This window comes from Pteropus alecto, unplaced genomic scaffold, assembly GCF_000325575.1.
Source record: "Pteropus alecto unplaced genomic scaffold, ASM32557v1 scaffold210, whole genome shotgun sequence".
Taxonomy (NCBI): Eukaryota; Metazoa; Chordata; class Mammalia; order Chiroptera; family Pteropodidae; genus Pteropus; species Pteropus alecto.
The window spans coordinates 244,866-259,130 of NW_006431288.1; the positions used below are offsets into that span (position 1 = coordinate 244,866).

A 14,265-nucleotide genomic window follows, 5' to 3' on the forward strand; every position below is an offset into this window, starting at 1 on the left:
GTTACTAAGTCTTGTCTCTTTTGCTCCCGGTGATCTTCTGAATCTGTCTCTCCATCATCTTGCCTTAGTCCAAGCTACCAGTATCTCTCTTGGACTTTGCAGCTCCTGCTTCCTGAGCCATTCATTCCCTTGCACACACTTTTGTTTCCCTTCACTTCGTTCTTCACCCTCCAACCAGAGAAAGCATCAGAGCTACATTTCGATGATATAACTTTGTGCTTAAAACCTCTCCACACTTACAGTGATAAAAAACAAAATCTTCTTGGTTCATAGACCATCTAGTCTTGTCTCTGCATGCCTCTCCTTCCTTCTCTACCACACTCTACCTTGCTGTCTACCTTCTCTCTGCATATTATTCTCAAAACTCTACTCAAATGCTACTCTCTTCTGGAAGCTTCCCTGATCACCTAACCCCAGCCTAAGGCAGATTCCCTTTTTATATGCTTTTCCACCGCTATATTCTTTTCCTTCTTAAGAAGTCTAGGAATGTGATCACACTTTTTGGTTGTGAGTTTTGACTCCTGCACGAGGCCGTTAGCCCCATGAGAGCAGGGGCCATAACTTTTTGCTCACCCTTGTGTCCTAAGCGTTTAGCTTGTTGCTTTACATAATAGCTGCTCAATGAAATTTTGTTTTGTGAGCGAATTGGATAAAATTTCTGTAACTTTAGCCATTATATTTTGCTATTTTAAAGAATGGAAAGTAGATTTGCTTGTATTAGGAGACTGCAGTTGGATTACAGTTCCCAGTTCAGAATTATCCAGATGGGGAGTGAGGGGTTAGATTTCCTATTGACCTTTCACTTTGATCATATATGTCCAAAGGTCCTTTTTATTCTGGCCTCCTCCTAGGAAAAGGATTTGTTTATGAAGATAAAAATAGTAAACAATGAAGATTTTTAAAAGATCGCTTCTGCTGTCATAAGCCGCTGAATGACTGACTATGCTTTTGTGCCAGCCTTTTTGAAGTAAACCTGTTTTTTTTCTTCCCCTTTTGTAGGCTCTTGCAGCCAATGCTGGAACAGGATTTGCTGTCGCTGAGCCTCAAATTGCAATGTTTTGCGGAAAGTTAAATATGCATGTGAACATTCAGACTGGGAAATGGGAACCTGACCCAACAGGCACTAAGAGCTGCTTTGGAACAAAAGAAGAAGTTCTCCAGTACTGTCAGGAGGTAAGAGTGTTGCCGGAAAGTTAAAACTGCTTTTTTTCTGTGTCAAGTTTGAACTTCTTTGTCTTAGAAATGGATATTCTATTATTCTCTTTTGACCTAAGACTCAGTGGCTAATGACTGGTGCACCAGGCCTTTTATTTCTAAATGTATGATATGATTGAGATGTCTCGAAAGCTTTGCCTGTGTGGGCTGTGAGCTTTAAGGAAGGAATACTGCAGAAGCTTTAAGGAAGGAATACTGCAGAAGCTTGGCAAGCACCGCAGACTAGAGCCTGGTTCTCTTGGCTGCCCACTTGTTATAGGAAGATGTGAAGCAAAATGTGTCATTTGTATGCTTGTGTTTTCCACTTGCTGTAAATGATCATCTCAGGTCTGATTCAACTTGATTTGGGTCAAAACTTGATCGGGAAAAGGATATAAAATTTTTGAACTTCTTACTTACCAAGACTAGCATATAGGACCAGAGTTGAAGCATTATTCTATAATTTTATTAACAGACATTTCCATAGACTTGCCTCTTAAGTATTTTAGTTCATGAACTCAGCTACTTCCATGTACCCACAAGTGGCCTTGATACCTAATAGATTTATTAAGCTGAAAGCTTAGAGCTTTTTTATGTCCTTAAATAGAAATTCCTTTTAATAGAACGTATTAGAAGTAATCAGAAATTTTCCTGCCACAAGAACACTAATTATTACAGTTCGTTTTTACTTTAAGAGTGTATCTGGAGCCAGGGACAGTAGAGTAGAATGTGAGATTTATATAGGATAATGGTGACACTGACTAAACATAGATATTCTCTTTACTTGCGAGTATGTCTGTTCATTATGGACCAAGTCAGTTTATTGTGGGTATGCTCTTTTCCCTTGCAGATGTATCCAGAGCTACAGATCACTAATGTGATGGAAGCCAACCAGCCAGTCAGTGTGGACAATTGGTGCCGGAGGAACAAAAAGCAGTGCAAGAGCCATATTGTAATTCCTTTCAAGTGTCTTGGTGAGTGTCTTTGGGTACTTCTTAGGGAGTGGAATCCTTCATTTTTAAATTTAATTTTCTCTTGGCTCACAGTGATAGGTCTACATCTGTTAAGCTGAGGGCTGCAGGATTTTATTGTAGGCCTTAATCTTTTGAATATTTATTGCTTCTTCGTGTCGATAGTTGACTTGTTTTCAGTGGTCACTAACTTTCCCTCTCCCGTTGTGGGCATCCTTCTGTCTTTTAAGGATGAGTTTGTTCCTTGGCACTGACTGACTGTGTTGCCCTTAGAACAGTCCAGCTTTGCTTTCCATGGAGAGTGTGCAAGTATTGTTTGACAGTCATAGCAATGAGTGGTACTGAAGCAGCCCAAGGAGTAGAGTTTTCTGTTCCCCCTGCCTCATCCTAAACACATTTTGCAAGGTACTAAAATCATGTCTTGTTAGCCAAACCAAACTTGAGATAGTTTTCAGAAGTGTCAGCTGTCTATGGACAGTCAGGGATGCCGGGGCTAGGCCCTTTGCCACCTGCTATTCTGAGATGTTAACAGTCAGAGCCAACTTGATTAAAACTGTAACATTTATTACCCAGAAACATAGTTGTTGCTTCAAATGCTTATTTAGTTAATGTATTCATTCTAACCACTCATCACTGACACATCTGAATTATACTCATGTATCTGCAGTCTGGGTAATTCAGGAACAGATTCGGCCATAGAAACTTAAAATGGCAAAACAATTGATTTTAGATGATCCATGACAGGACTAACATTGATATTGCATTAACATAGACATCCTACGTAGTTCTGTAGATGTATTTAATTTTAGCCATGAATTTAACTTATTCCCCTCCCTCCACTTCATTAAAACCTTTCTTGAAATGGAATACATTGCTTTTCCTATTCTCACATGTAGCAAAATAACAGGAAGAGTCAGCACCTGCATAACTGTATTTAAAATATGTAGCAATTACTTTGTTTAAAAAGTACTCAGTGGGGGTAAAGAGGGACACTGCATATGCTTATTAACTCCATTTACTTTAAAGGTGAAGCATCATGCAGTAGTGTGAGACTTGGAAAAATTTTTTGTGATGTGGTTTAGGGAGGTTCTTCCATTTGGCTCTAGGAAATCTCTGGGTATGAGGTTTCATTCATTCTCTATAAAATTCTCAAATGAAATGAGAGTATTTTTGAATATTCGTAGATAGCTAGTACTTGGAATCATTTTTTCCTTTTGCATTGTTATCCCTAAATACTTTGTTTGCAGCCTGGTCTTCCCTCTCCTGCATGTTCTCTGTCTCTTGCCGGCTCCACTTCCCACTCAGAACTCTGAGTTTGAGATCTAGGAGACCTTTATCTCTGCACATGCAGTCAGCTTTCAAGCCAGCCTGATTCTTACCTCTTAGATATGGCTTATATCCATGGTTGCCAAACTGTGCACCGAGGCACTCCAGGACATTGCAGCAAACTCATAGAGCATTGTGGGATATTTTTGATTTTCAAGGGAAACATCTGTCCGACATCCTGTGAACTGCTAGCTGGAGCTATGCACAGTTTCAACATTGGATTATTTCATTCCTTTCTATGACCTCATATCTTTGTGGAGCTGTACGTTAGTGGATTCTGTGATAAAAAGCCGGTATCACACAAAATTGCTATAGAAGAAGCAAAGACGATGGTGTTCCGTTGACCGCGACGTTGGAAGAGTTGCGCGGGGCCCAGCAGGCTCTAGGTGTTAGGACACAAGTACTTATTAAGTTGTTGGCCCTAACTGCTTAATGTTTGGGTATTCTTTTGGTCTGTGGGGGTGCTGTGAAAAAATTACTGAGACACTCAGTGCTGTGACTAGAAAGTTTGGAAACCTCTGGCCTATATCCTTCTGCATCTGATTCCCACTGCTCTAGTTCAGCCTTTCATCATTTCCTGCCCAGCTGTGACAATGGCTGGCTTCTGTGTGTGTTTCTTAGTTCTACTGTCCAGTCTATTGCCCTCTTAACTAAAATGAAGATTGAATTGTCTCTCCTGCACTTAAAACTCTTTAGTAGGTTATCTTTACCCAAAACACAGTGCTTCGTTAACCTTCTTAGCATGGGTTAAAATATCCATAATGTGGCCCTTGCTTAGCTCTGTTCTGTCCCCGACACCGCCCCTCTGTGCTTCAGACTTCATCAGCATCTCGTAGCTCCTGGCCTCTTACCATCCAGTTCTTGTTTGGAATGACTTTACTTATTTTGCTTGGGAAGTTCTCCCTTTAAGACTTATCTGATAGAATGTCTCCTTTAAAGGAAGCTTTTCTTCCTGGTCTTATTTTCTGTCTAAATATCCAGATTTCTGAAATTCTCCTTGTTGTTGCCATTAAACCTACTGCACTGTACGTTGATATCTATTTATATATCTTTCTCCAACTGTGTTGTAAATACCTTGAAAACAAGGAACCTGCTTTAGTCTTTCTTGTCCCTTCAGCAGCATGACAGTGCCTAGAACATAGCATACACTCTTTATGATAATTACAGGACTGCATCATAGTATGCAACAAAAATTTAATTTTATTTAATTTTCCAAATGCTATAGTTTGAATTTATCAGTGTTTTACATAATCAATGAAATGATATTGTCCTTAACTAAGTGCTAAAAGACAATTTGACCATTAACCATTCAATACCTTCTTTGCATTGCGGTTACTGAATGAAGCGTTACACAATCTTTGATGACAGTTAAGACAATTACTTTTATTTACACCAGCATTCATTGGGACAGCTTCCTAACCAGTAAGTAGAGCTACCCATTGGTATTTTTAAATGAATACAGTTGCCTGAGCCTAAGCTAGTGAGGACCAGGTGACTGCAGTTTAAGGGAGGTGGTAGAAAAGACTACAAATTCTTTCTTGTCATCATTTAAGGAGTAGAAGATTTTAATATCTCTCGCTCTCCCCACCCAACGTCCCCTTACATTACCATGTAGAACTGACATTAGTTAATAATCAATACCACCTTCTTTTTACCACAGATTCCTTAGAAAGCCTTTTGGTGATTGTCTTTTAGAGTTACTTTTGCCTTTTTCAATTAAAAATAATTTTAAAATAACTTCAGGTTTATAGAATGATTGCCAAAATAGTACAAAAAGCTTTTGTATGCCTTTTCCTCAGATTTCAGATTTTCTGTTAACATTTGATTAATATGATATAATTAATCTTATCATTTGTACCCCCACTAGTTTTTTGTTTTGTTTTTCAATTATTTAAGTTGCAGACATGATGTCCTTTTATCTCTAAATTCTTCAGTGTATATTTAATAAAAACAAGGACATTCTCCCATATAAACGGACTGCAGTCATCAAAATCAGGAAATTATCATTGATCCAATATCTAATCTACAGACCCTTTTCAAGTTTTGCCTGTTATTTTAATAACACAAGATCTCACATTAGTTCTCTCTATAGCCACTCCTTGTCTTCCATGACCTTGACATTTTTATAGAGTACAAGCCAGTTACAGTGTAGAATGCCTGCAGTTTGGGTTTGTCTTATGATCCTTTTGATTTATGCATTTTTGAGGGTACTATCACAGAAGTGGTCTCGCTGCCTCATGTTAGGAGTTGCATGATGTCATTTTGCTTCAGGACTGGTGTTAACGTTTATCACCTGGCCAAGATGGTGTCTTCATTCATCTATTTTATTATGGACTTGTCCAGATTGGGCTAGTGGGAGCCCCTTAATACTGGTTCCTATGTCTTTTTACTATGTCCCTGTCATTCTTTGAAAGCTTCCTTACTTTGTAGTACAAAAAGGTTCTATAGGCTCATCCTGTGTTTTTCCTACCTTACCCCTGGAGTCAGCCATTTTTCCAGGAAGCCCTGGTTTCATTTAGTGGGGAAGGGTATTTGGATTTGCCAGGATCTGAGCGTTAAATTTGCTTACTGCTATTACAGCATTATTGCTTCTAGACCCACTCAGGCAGAGCTAAGAAATATATGTATATGTTACATTCTCACACAAATCTATATTTCTGTATCTCTGTGTATATTTTAACAAAAATGAGCTCATATTGATACCTCAAATTCCATTATCCTCAGTATATATTTTTAACTTTCTCAACATCCTCTTTAAATAATTGGTTTCTCTGCTTTTTAGGACTAGGATTTTTGAGATATAATTCACATACTATCTAATTCACCCATTTTAAAGTATACAGTTTAATGGTTTACAGTACATTCACTGAGTTATGCAACCATACTCAATTCTTTTAACATAAAAACTGTTAAAAATTAATACAGTAAAAAGTGAGAGTCCTATATTTTTTATTCACCAGGAGTAACCACAGTGAGTCCTTTTATACATATTAAGGTGAATACCACACCTTGTGGTAAAAAGATAGTAGTAGTGTGGTTAGCTTCAGCCCTGAAACCACTTTTAGATATTGCTACCTAGCAGACCCAAATCATAGGCAAGCCAGAACGGGGAGGAGGTAGGAACTGGGGAAAAATAGGATGTGTCTGTATTGGTTGGATGGCTCTATTAATTGGTCTGGATGTTCCATGGGCCTTATCTTTGTACGGAGGCACTGTTTTTGTTTGTTGTTTTTTTCGAGGTTGAGAGGAAGGCCGTGTCTTGATTAGCACTCTTGAAAGCAGTTTGAAAATGAATTTAGGTTGCTAGCAATGTTTACATCAAATCTGATGTCATGCTGTCTATAGACGTCTGTGTCCACGTCTTCAGCTCTCTTCTGAGAGCAGGCTTAGTTGCCCATCCTTGTGACTCTTTTAACTGATATGTAGTGTATTTGGTGACCTAAAGTTACAGTTCAGTATTCTCAAAATGAACCTTTATGTTTCACATTACTACTAATTGCCTCCTGTTTATGAAAATTTATCTAAATAATAGGACAATCAGAGTAGGTCAGAGTTGGTGATGTGCAAAGAAGCAAAACTGCTGGTATTTGGGGGGAAGGAGTTAGTCATCTCTGACATTTATATATAAACTGGCTCCTGGACTAAAAGAAGAGAGCTTTGCAGGCCCAGTACTGTTTTTGTATTTGGTTATTTTTGGAAGGAGATTTAGACAGGGAGTGTTACTGTGACGTGACGACAACCAAAGGAAGTTTTTATTCTCGGAAGCTTTGAGGCACAGTCCTCAGCAACTGCACCTTGGTATCTTGGAGCAGCTCACCATTGCAGGTGTCCGTTTGCAAGTCATCGTCTCTCTTTGAATTATCATAGCCCATCAACAGTTCACCCTATTCTTAGTGTGAGTACTTGTGCATGGTATATGTTTCTGCTCGTGAGGATTATTCTGGGTCTTTTAACTTCTCAGAGCCCTATTTACCTTATATGTCTGCTAGGGAGGGCCACCAGACTTCACAAAAACTTGTATTGGTTGGTTAGGTTGATCCTCTTGGTTGCGCTCATTTACAAAAGTCTTTCTCCTACCTTCTTACAACTTCCAAGAGCCCCACAGATAACCTGGTCTTACAATTTGCAGTTGGAGAGTACTTTTGCAGTAGGTTTATTTATAATAATGTGAGTGTTGGTGTTGGAGGCTTCCTCTGTGGGTAAACAGCCGTATTATTTTGAAAGGAATTTCAGCAACTCTGAAAAAGCTCTAAAACTTGATGGCTTCCATGGCCCTGTTGAGGTGTGGTATAAAAGAAAAACAGAATCACAGGGAATGAGTAGAGTGTTGGCAATAAATCATAAATGCAGCTTAAATGGAATCCTTTAGGTTAGGTTTTGTTAAATTGCCATATTCATTGATCAGCTTGTTAAATAGAAAAGCAAAACAATATAGCTTTTTATTTGTCCAGTGACTTGGGAAATTGTGGCCATTATTTATTGTACTCCAACTGATTAAATTGAGGACTGTTACAAATTTGAATAAACTTTTTAAAGCGAGACCAAATCATTTTCAGTGTTCTCTAAAACAGAGTAATACTGATCTGCATAGGTCAGTTTTTTTTCCCAGAAGCTTCTGATAAACAGTTGTAGCAAATTCAAAAAGTAGCAGTGAAATGACAGAACCAAGCTGGGATTGAAATGTGTTCCTCTTTTAGTTTACTTGTTAAAAGTTTATTTTTCAGTAAAAGAAATTGGGGAGAGGGGAAGCAAAAACAGTCATTCCCAGTTTCTGCACTTAGTTAACCATGGGTAACATTTTGTTGTATATGAGACTTTTTTCTTTGGCTACACATTTGTGTGTACTTTCAGTGCATTTTTTCTAAGTGGTATTGCACTACACATTCTCTCCTGTTTATTGTATTTTTCCTTTTTAAGTGGACGTTTATGGAACATCCCCTTAGGGATACATAGATCTTTGAATAAAAGACAAACTTAAGGAGTTAACCAGGCTGAAGGAGGAAGTAGAGGTTAGGGATATGGGATGTGTTTATTTGAGAAATTATTAAACCATCATAAAAATTTTTCCATGTTAAATATAGACATAAACCATATTTTTTTTGACCCCATGGTATTCCACTATATATAGGTACCATTATTTAACTAATTCCCTATTAGTGGACATTTAGGTTGGTTCTGTTTTTTTACATTAAGAACACTATAATAAATATCTTGGTTCACTTATTTCCTTAGAGTATATTTTTAGAATTGGAATTATTGGATCAAAGAGTATTCGTCTTTTCACTTTTATATTTTATTTTTAAATTCAGGGGTGCTCATTTTTTCTTGGTTTTCAGAGGTCAGACAGATTGATTTAGTCACAGAATAGCTAAAGATTAGTGGCACCTAATTTATAGTTAAGCATGGAGTTAATCATTAAAATCTGGCATTTAAAAATGTTTTGATTTTAAACTATTTTAATTTTGAAATGTTTCAAGCATACTAAAAAGATAAAACATAATATGCAGGTCACTCATGCACTCATCATCCTTATTTAAGTTCTTCAACATTTTGCCATGTTTGCTTCATCTCCATCTTGATTTTTAATAAAGGGCTTAGATATTCCACCACTTTTCTTCCTTCCATTTATTCCTCCTTCCCTCTAGAGGTAGCCTCTATACCATGCATCATTTCTCATACATGTTTTTATACTTTGCTACTTACGTATGTACCTATAAACATTTATTTTCATTTTAAAACTTACATCAATGGTATCATACTGTATGTGACCTTTTACAGCTCGCTTTTACTTTATGTCATTTTGGGGTTCATCTGAGGTATGATATAAATAGATTTAGTTAATTCATTTTAAACCTGATATATAGTATTTCACTGTATTTTTTATAAACCCAGTTTGTTTATTATTTTTAATGAATATATATCTAGTAATGAAATTGCTGTTTAAAATTTTTTTCTGATGTTGCATTTGTACATATAAAATTAAGGTTTTACAAATTAAAGTATATTAACTGTTACCTTATAGATTTTTAAAATAACTATGCGTTGTATAGTTTGCTTTGTATAAAACTAGTTACTCAATTCAGGACTTTAAACTAATAACATTAATATCAGTAGTTAGAGCTAACGCTTAACATAGTGCTAGGTGTTTACTCTGTACTAGATTCTGCTAAAACTTTTCATGTATTTGTATATATTTTGTCATTTCATCCTCACCACAACAAGATGAGTTAACCAAGGCACACTTGCCTAAGCCCACTTTGCTAGTAACGATAGTGCTGATATTAAACCCTGGCACACTGCCTTTTTTCTTGCTTTTTGTCATAAATTAACAAATATAAAAATTGCCTCATTAATACACAATAGTCATATTAAGCCTTATGAGTTGGTGGTTGGATGTCAGAATGGATGTAATTTTTACTCAGATTGATTATCAGGCTTGTCTCTCCTAGTGGAGGCAAATCCCAGTTTTCCATGGGATTTTGTCTTTTAAGCTTCGATTGTAAGTCTGGTCGCTTGGTAAACTTTGTGTCATGTTCTATCTCCCTTAGAGCCTTTAGGGCCCTCAAGAGCAGCACTGTGTCTGACTTACCTTTGTGTCCCTGTGTTAGTGTCCAGTTGAGCTATTTGGCCCCAGAAGTCCCTATACTAATAGTGGTGTGAAATCTCACTACCATGTGTAAGGCTGTTTTGATGTGTAGAGGCAGTGTTTACTGCTCCAGCTTATAATGTTAGAAGCACATCTTCCCTTAGAGTAGGTCAGGGACTTCCTTCACTTGCCACTTGGGATTCTCTGGTGCTCGGAAGTGAAGCCGAAGAGTCCTGAAGGACCGGGCTATGGTGACGAAGCTGCAGAGTGGGTCTGTGTACACTTTCCGCCGCTTTAAATCCCTAAGACCTTTCTCAGGCCAGATTTTTTAGTCCTTTCCTTTTTTAAACCTCAGCAGTTAGCCCTCCTGCTTCCTTCTCTTGCTCCTACTTGTTGCATCTCTCCCTGAACTAAGCACACGTCTCTCCCTCCTGTGGGTTTCCTCCACTTCAACTCTGAAGATGCATATTGGTGATGCATCAGAATTGCCTGGGGTGCTTGCTTGTTCCAGTGCAAAGTATTGCATCCCACCTTAGACCTGCTGAATCAGAATCTCTGGGTGATAATCTGGTGATATAAAAGTTTTTAGTTTTTTAATATGGAAGTTACAAACATATCCAGATACAGAAAAAATAGTACTATTAACACATCTCTGTTGCCCAGGTGTATACCAACCATTGATTCATTAGCCACTCTTCTATGGTTCCTCTCCCACCTACCCCTGATTATCTGGAAACAAATCACAGATACGCTTTTTTTTTTTTTTCTGTAAATACTGCAGCATGTATTTCTAAAAGATAAGGATTCTGTTTTTCTAAGCGGCTATGTGTATTTTTCCTCCAGCTTTTTATTAAAAAAAAATTTTAGACCTATAGAAAAAATGTAGCAGTGAATATCTCTATACCCTTTTCATAGGTTCTCCAATTTTGCCTTAATTATTGATCTTACTATGTATATGTGTGTGCGTGTCTTATATATATTTTGTTGTTAAACTATTTGAAAGTAAGTTGAGACATCATGATAGGTCCCCTCCAAATATTTCAGCTTATTTCTCGTAAGAGCAAGGACATTCTCCTATTACTGTTACAATATCATACTTTGAACAATTCCCCTAAATGTTCAAAGAATGTCTTTTATAGCTTCTTTTTAAAAAGAATCACACATTATATCTGATCTAGAACAGTTCCTCAGTCTTATTTATTTATTTTAATCTTTCATGACAGTGGTATTTTGAGTTTAGATCATTTGTTTCACAGAATATCCCTGAATTTGAATTTGTCATATTGTTTTATCATGATTAGATTCCAGTGAGATATTTTGGCAGAAAGAGTATGTAGGTAAGATGTTCTTCCTAGGATATCACATATGTCAGCTTATCCACGGGTAATGTAAAGCTGGTCACCTGTTTACTATAGTGTCTGCCAGGGTTTTCCATTGCAAAGGCTCCTGTACCCCTTTGTAATTAGCTCTCCATCGATGATTCTTACCTGAATCAATAATTATAGTAATGGTTGGTCGTAGAGGTGGGTGTCTTCGGTACAAAGGGCTAAAGTAAGATTCATCTGTAGTTTAGGAGAACACTCAGTGTTGGTTTCCTGGATATTTTGTTATTAGAACCACTGTGGGCAGAAATAAGAAAGTAAGAGGCTAGGAATATTGTTCATGTGAAGTCAGGTAGAGGGTGGAGTACCTGTATGTGTGTGTGAGGCAACAGAGAGGGGATCCTATTCCTGTCCCCCTGTCTTGTGTTGCTGTAGCCCTGCAACAGGGCTGTTAGAGATTGGAGTCAGGGAAGAGTGAGGAGAAGTCTCAGGCATCGTGGCCATGACGGAATGCTGAGTTCCATGGCTGCTTGCCTAGAGCTGTATCATCCAGTTGGCCTGTCTGCACCTGACAGCAACCATCATAATCTGCAGTGAGGGTCGTTTTCACCATGAATCATGATCAGATTTGCTTATCTTTTCCAGTGGGTGAATTCGTAAGTGACGTTCTGCTAGTTCCAGAAAAGTGCCAGTTTTTCCACAAAGAGCGGATGGAGGTGTGCGAGAATCACCAGCACTGGCACACTGTAGTCAAAGAGGTAAAACAATAGATGGGAAAAGTCAAGTGTTGTTGTTGTTGTTGTTTTCTGTTAAGAGAGAAAGTAGCATTTTCCTTCAAACCTCACCACAATTTTAAATTAATTTTCTTCATTTTCCCTTTCTCCCTTCAAAGTTTACAGTTGTATCTTCTAAATTAAAAATGATTTGGGAGAATAGATATTTTTCTAGGGAAGTATAGTGTTGACAATCTAGCATCTAAAGTTAAGGATATTAAAAAGATCGTTAAGCAAGAATGCTATCAGCATGGCTCCCAGAAGGCCATCCTAAACCCTAAGGCCTTAGGTAAGAAAATGCCAATTATAGAAAAATCTGTGTCTGGACACATATGCTGACAGGATTAGATGTGGTTTTATTCTTCTAGTAGAGAGACATAATACCCTTTCTGAATGCTAGTTAAGTTGGTTCTCTAATCAGTTGTCTTTCTTTGGTCAAATTCTAAAGCAGTGCCCTCCCTTGCCAGTGAGGAATATAAATTATCATTGAGCACCTCTAACTGGTGTCGATAATTACTAGAAGAAATTCCCTTTTTCTTAATTTTTTCAACTTTTGGCTTTCATTATTTTTGGCCTCAATGATATTTCCCCATTGTAAGTTAAGCAAAATTTGTAAATCTTCTTAAAATAATAACATCACAACTTTTTCACAATATCTGTGTGTCCATGGAAGAAAGCATTACGTAGTGATTTGCTAAGAGTTTCTTTTGGATAAAGCTAGATATGTTCTGATGCTGGCCTATGGGTTTCTTTCAGGCCTGTCTGACTCAGGGAATGACCTTGTACAGCTATGGCATGCTGCTGCCCTGCGGAGTAGATCAGTTCCATGGCACTGAATATGTATGCTGCCCTCAGACGAAGATCATTGAATCTGCCATGTCAAGAGAGAAGGAGGAAGATGACGAGGAGGAAGATGACGAGGAGGAAGAGGAAGACTATGATATTTATAAAAGGCGAGCCCTTGTACCGAACCTGTGAGACTGTCGTCCTGGTGGCTGTGGGCTACTGGTCTGTCATTTCTGGGTGAAGTGGGCACTGCCTCATTCACGCTGGAGCTGAGCCAGTTTGTGTTCCATTCTAGCCAGAGCCGATCATGGCATACCAGTGGCTTTCAGCTTTGTGTTATTCTGTGCCACATTATGTTCTACAGGGTATTGTGGTCCCCATTCATTAACTTTCCTTTTGCTGGTGTAGCGGGGCTGACGGCTTTAGTGGCACAGTTAAATGTGCGCTGAGTTTATTTCCTGCTTCTCTTCGTGTATGTTTCAGAATAGGAAAGGGAATCATTGTAGTGCTTGGTGCATAGGAATTGGTTAACCTTCCTCTTTTTTTGTGACCTTTAGTGAATTTCCTACCGAAGCAGATTTGGAAGACTTCACAGAAGCAGCTGTGGATGACGATGATGAAGATGAGGATGAAGGGGAGGAAGTAGTGGAAGATCGTGATTACTACTACGACACCTTTAAAGGTGATGACTACAACGAAGAGAATCCAACAGAACCCAGCAATGATGGGGTCATTTCAGAAAAGGAAATCACTCATGATGTCAAAGGTAACCCGCTGTAGCGCTGTGGAAGTACAATCTGTATGGTAATTATTTATTTAGAATTTTGGACTGTATTCATCACAGGTAAGTCACAGAAGGCGAGGTAGTGCTTCTGTGCTCTAAGGGAGAAATCAGCTCTCCAGTACTCTGGTGGTGCCAGCTTAGCAGTGGGCAGCTAGGCCACCTCAGGGTCTGCCAGTTGTCATGTCCAGAGAGAGATGCAGAACTGAATCAGAAAACTAAGCTTTGCATTGTAAGGACTTAACTGGAGAGTAAGAGAGACAGCGTGGTCTTCCACATTCAGCCTGAAAACATTCTCTCCCCAGTGGGAGCCTGCCTCCTCAGTACTGCTAAAGTCCCTACCATCTGGAATGGAAATAACTTTCTTGGTTGTTCTTTTCCTGAGTGTGTTCTGATCTAAAGGCTGCTGTATTTATCCACTAGAAAGGTGTTCGTAGCTGGGAGGGATTGGGACCAGCAGTGTTCTCATCTTGCCAATTTTTAAAAAAAGATTGTGACAGTTCTAAAGCCATTTATACACAACTTC

At 38.3% G+C, this 14,265-nt stretch overlaps 1 protein-coding gene across 4 annotated transcripts in view; it reads left to right on the plus strand.

Annotated features, from left to right (window-relative positions):
- Positions 1-1,002: 1,002 nt before the first annotated feature.
- APLP2 (amyloid beta precursor like protein 2) overlaps positions 1,003-14,265 on the plus strand; it is a 35,531-nt gene continuing 22,268 nt past the window's right edge. For all 4 annotated transcript variants that reach the window (XM_006905783.3, XM_006905784.3, XM_025039579.1 and 1 more), the window contains exons 1-5: positions 1,003-1,173; positions 2,045-2,168; positions 12,045-12,157; positions 12,929-13,125; positions 13,516-13,724. In XM_006905783.3, coding sequence (XP_006905845.1) covers positions 1,054-1,173; positions 2,045-2,168; positions 12,045-12,157; positions 12,929-13,125; positions 13,516-13,724 — 763 coding nt within the window. In that variant the 5' untranslated portion in view covers positions 1,003-1,053. The remainder of the gene's footprint in view (positions 1,174-2,044; positions 2,169-12,044; positions 12,158-12,928; positions 13,126-13,515; positions 13,725-14,265) is intronic.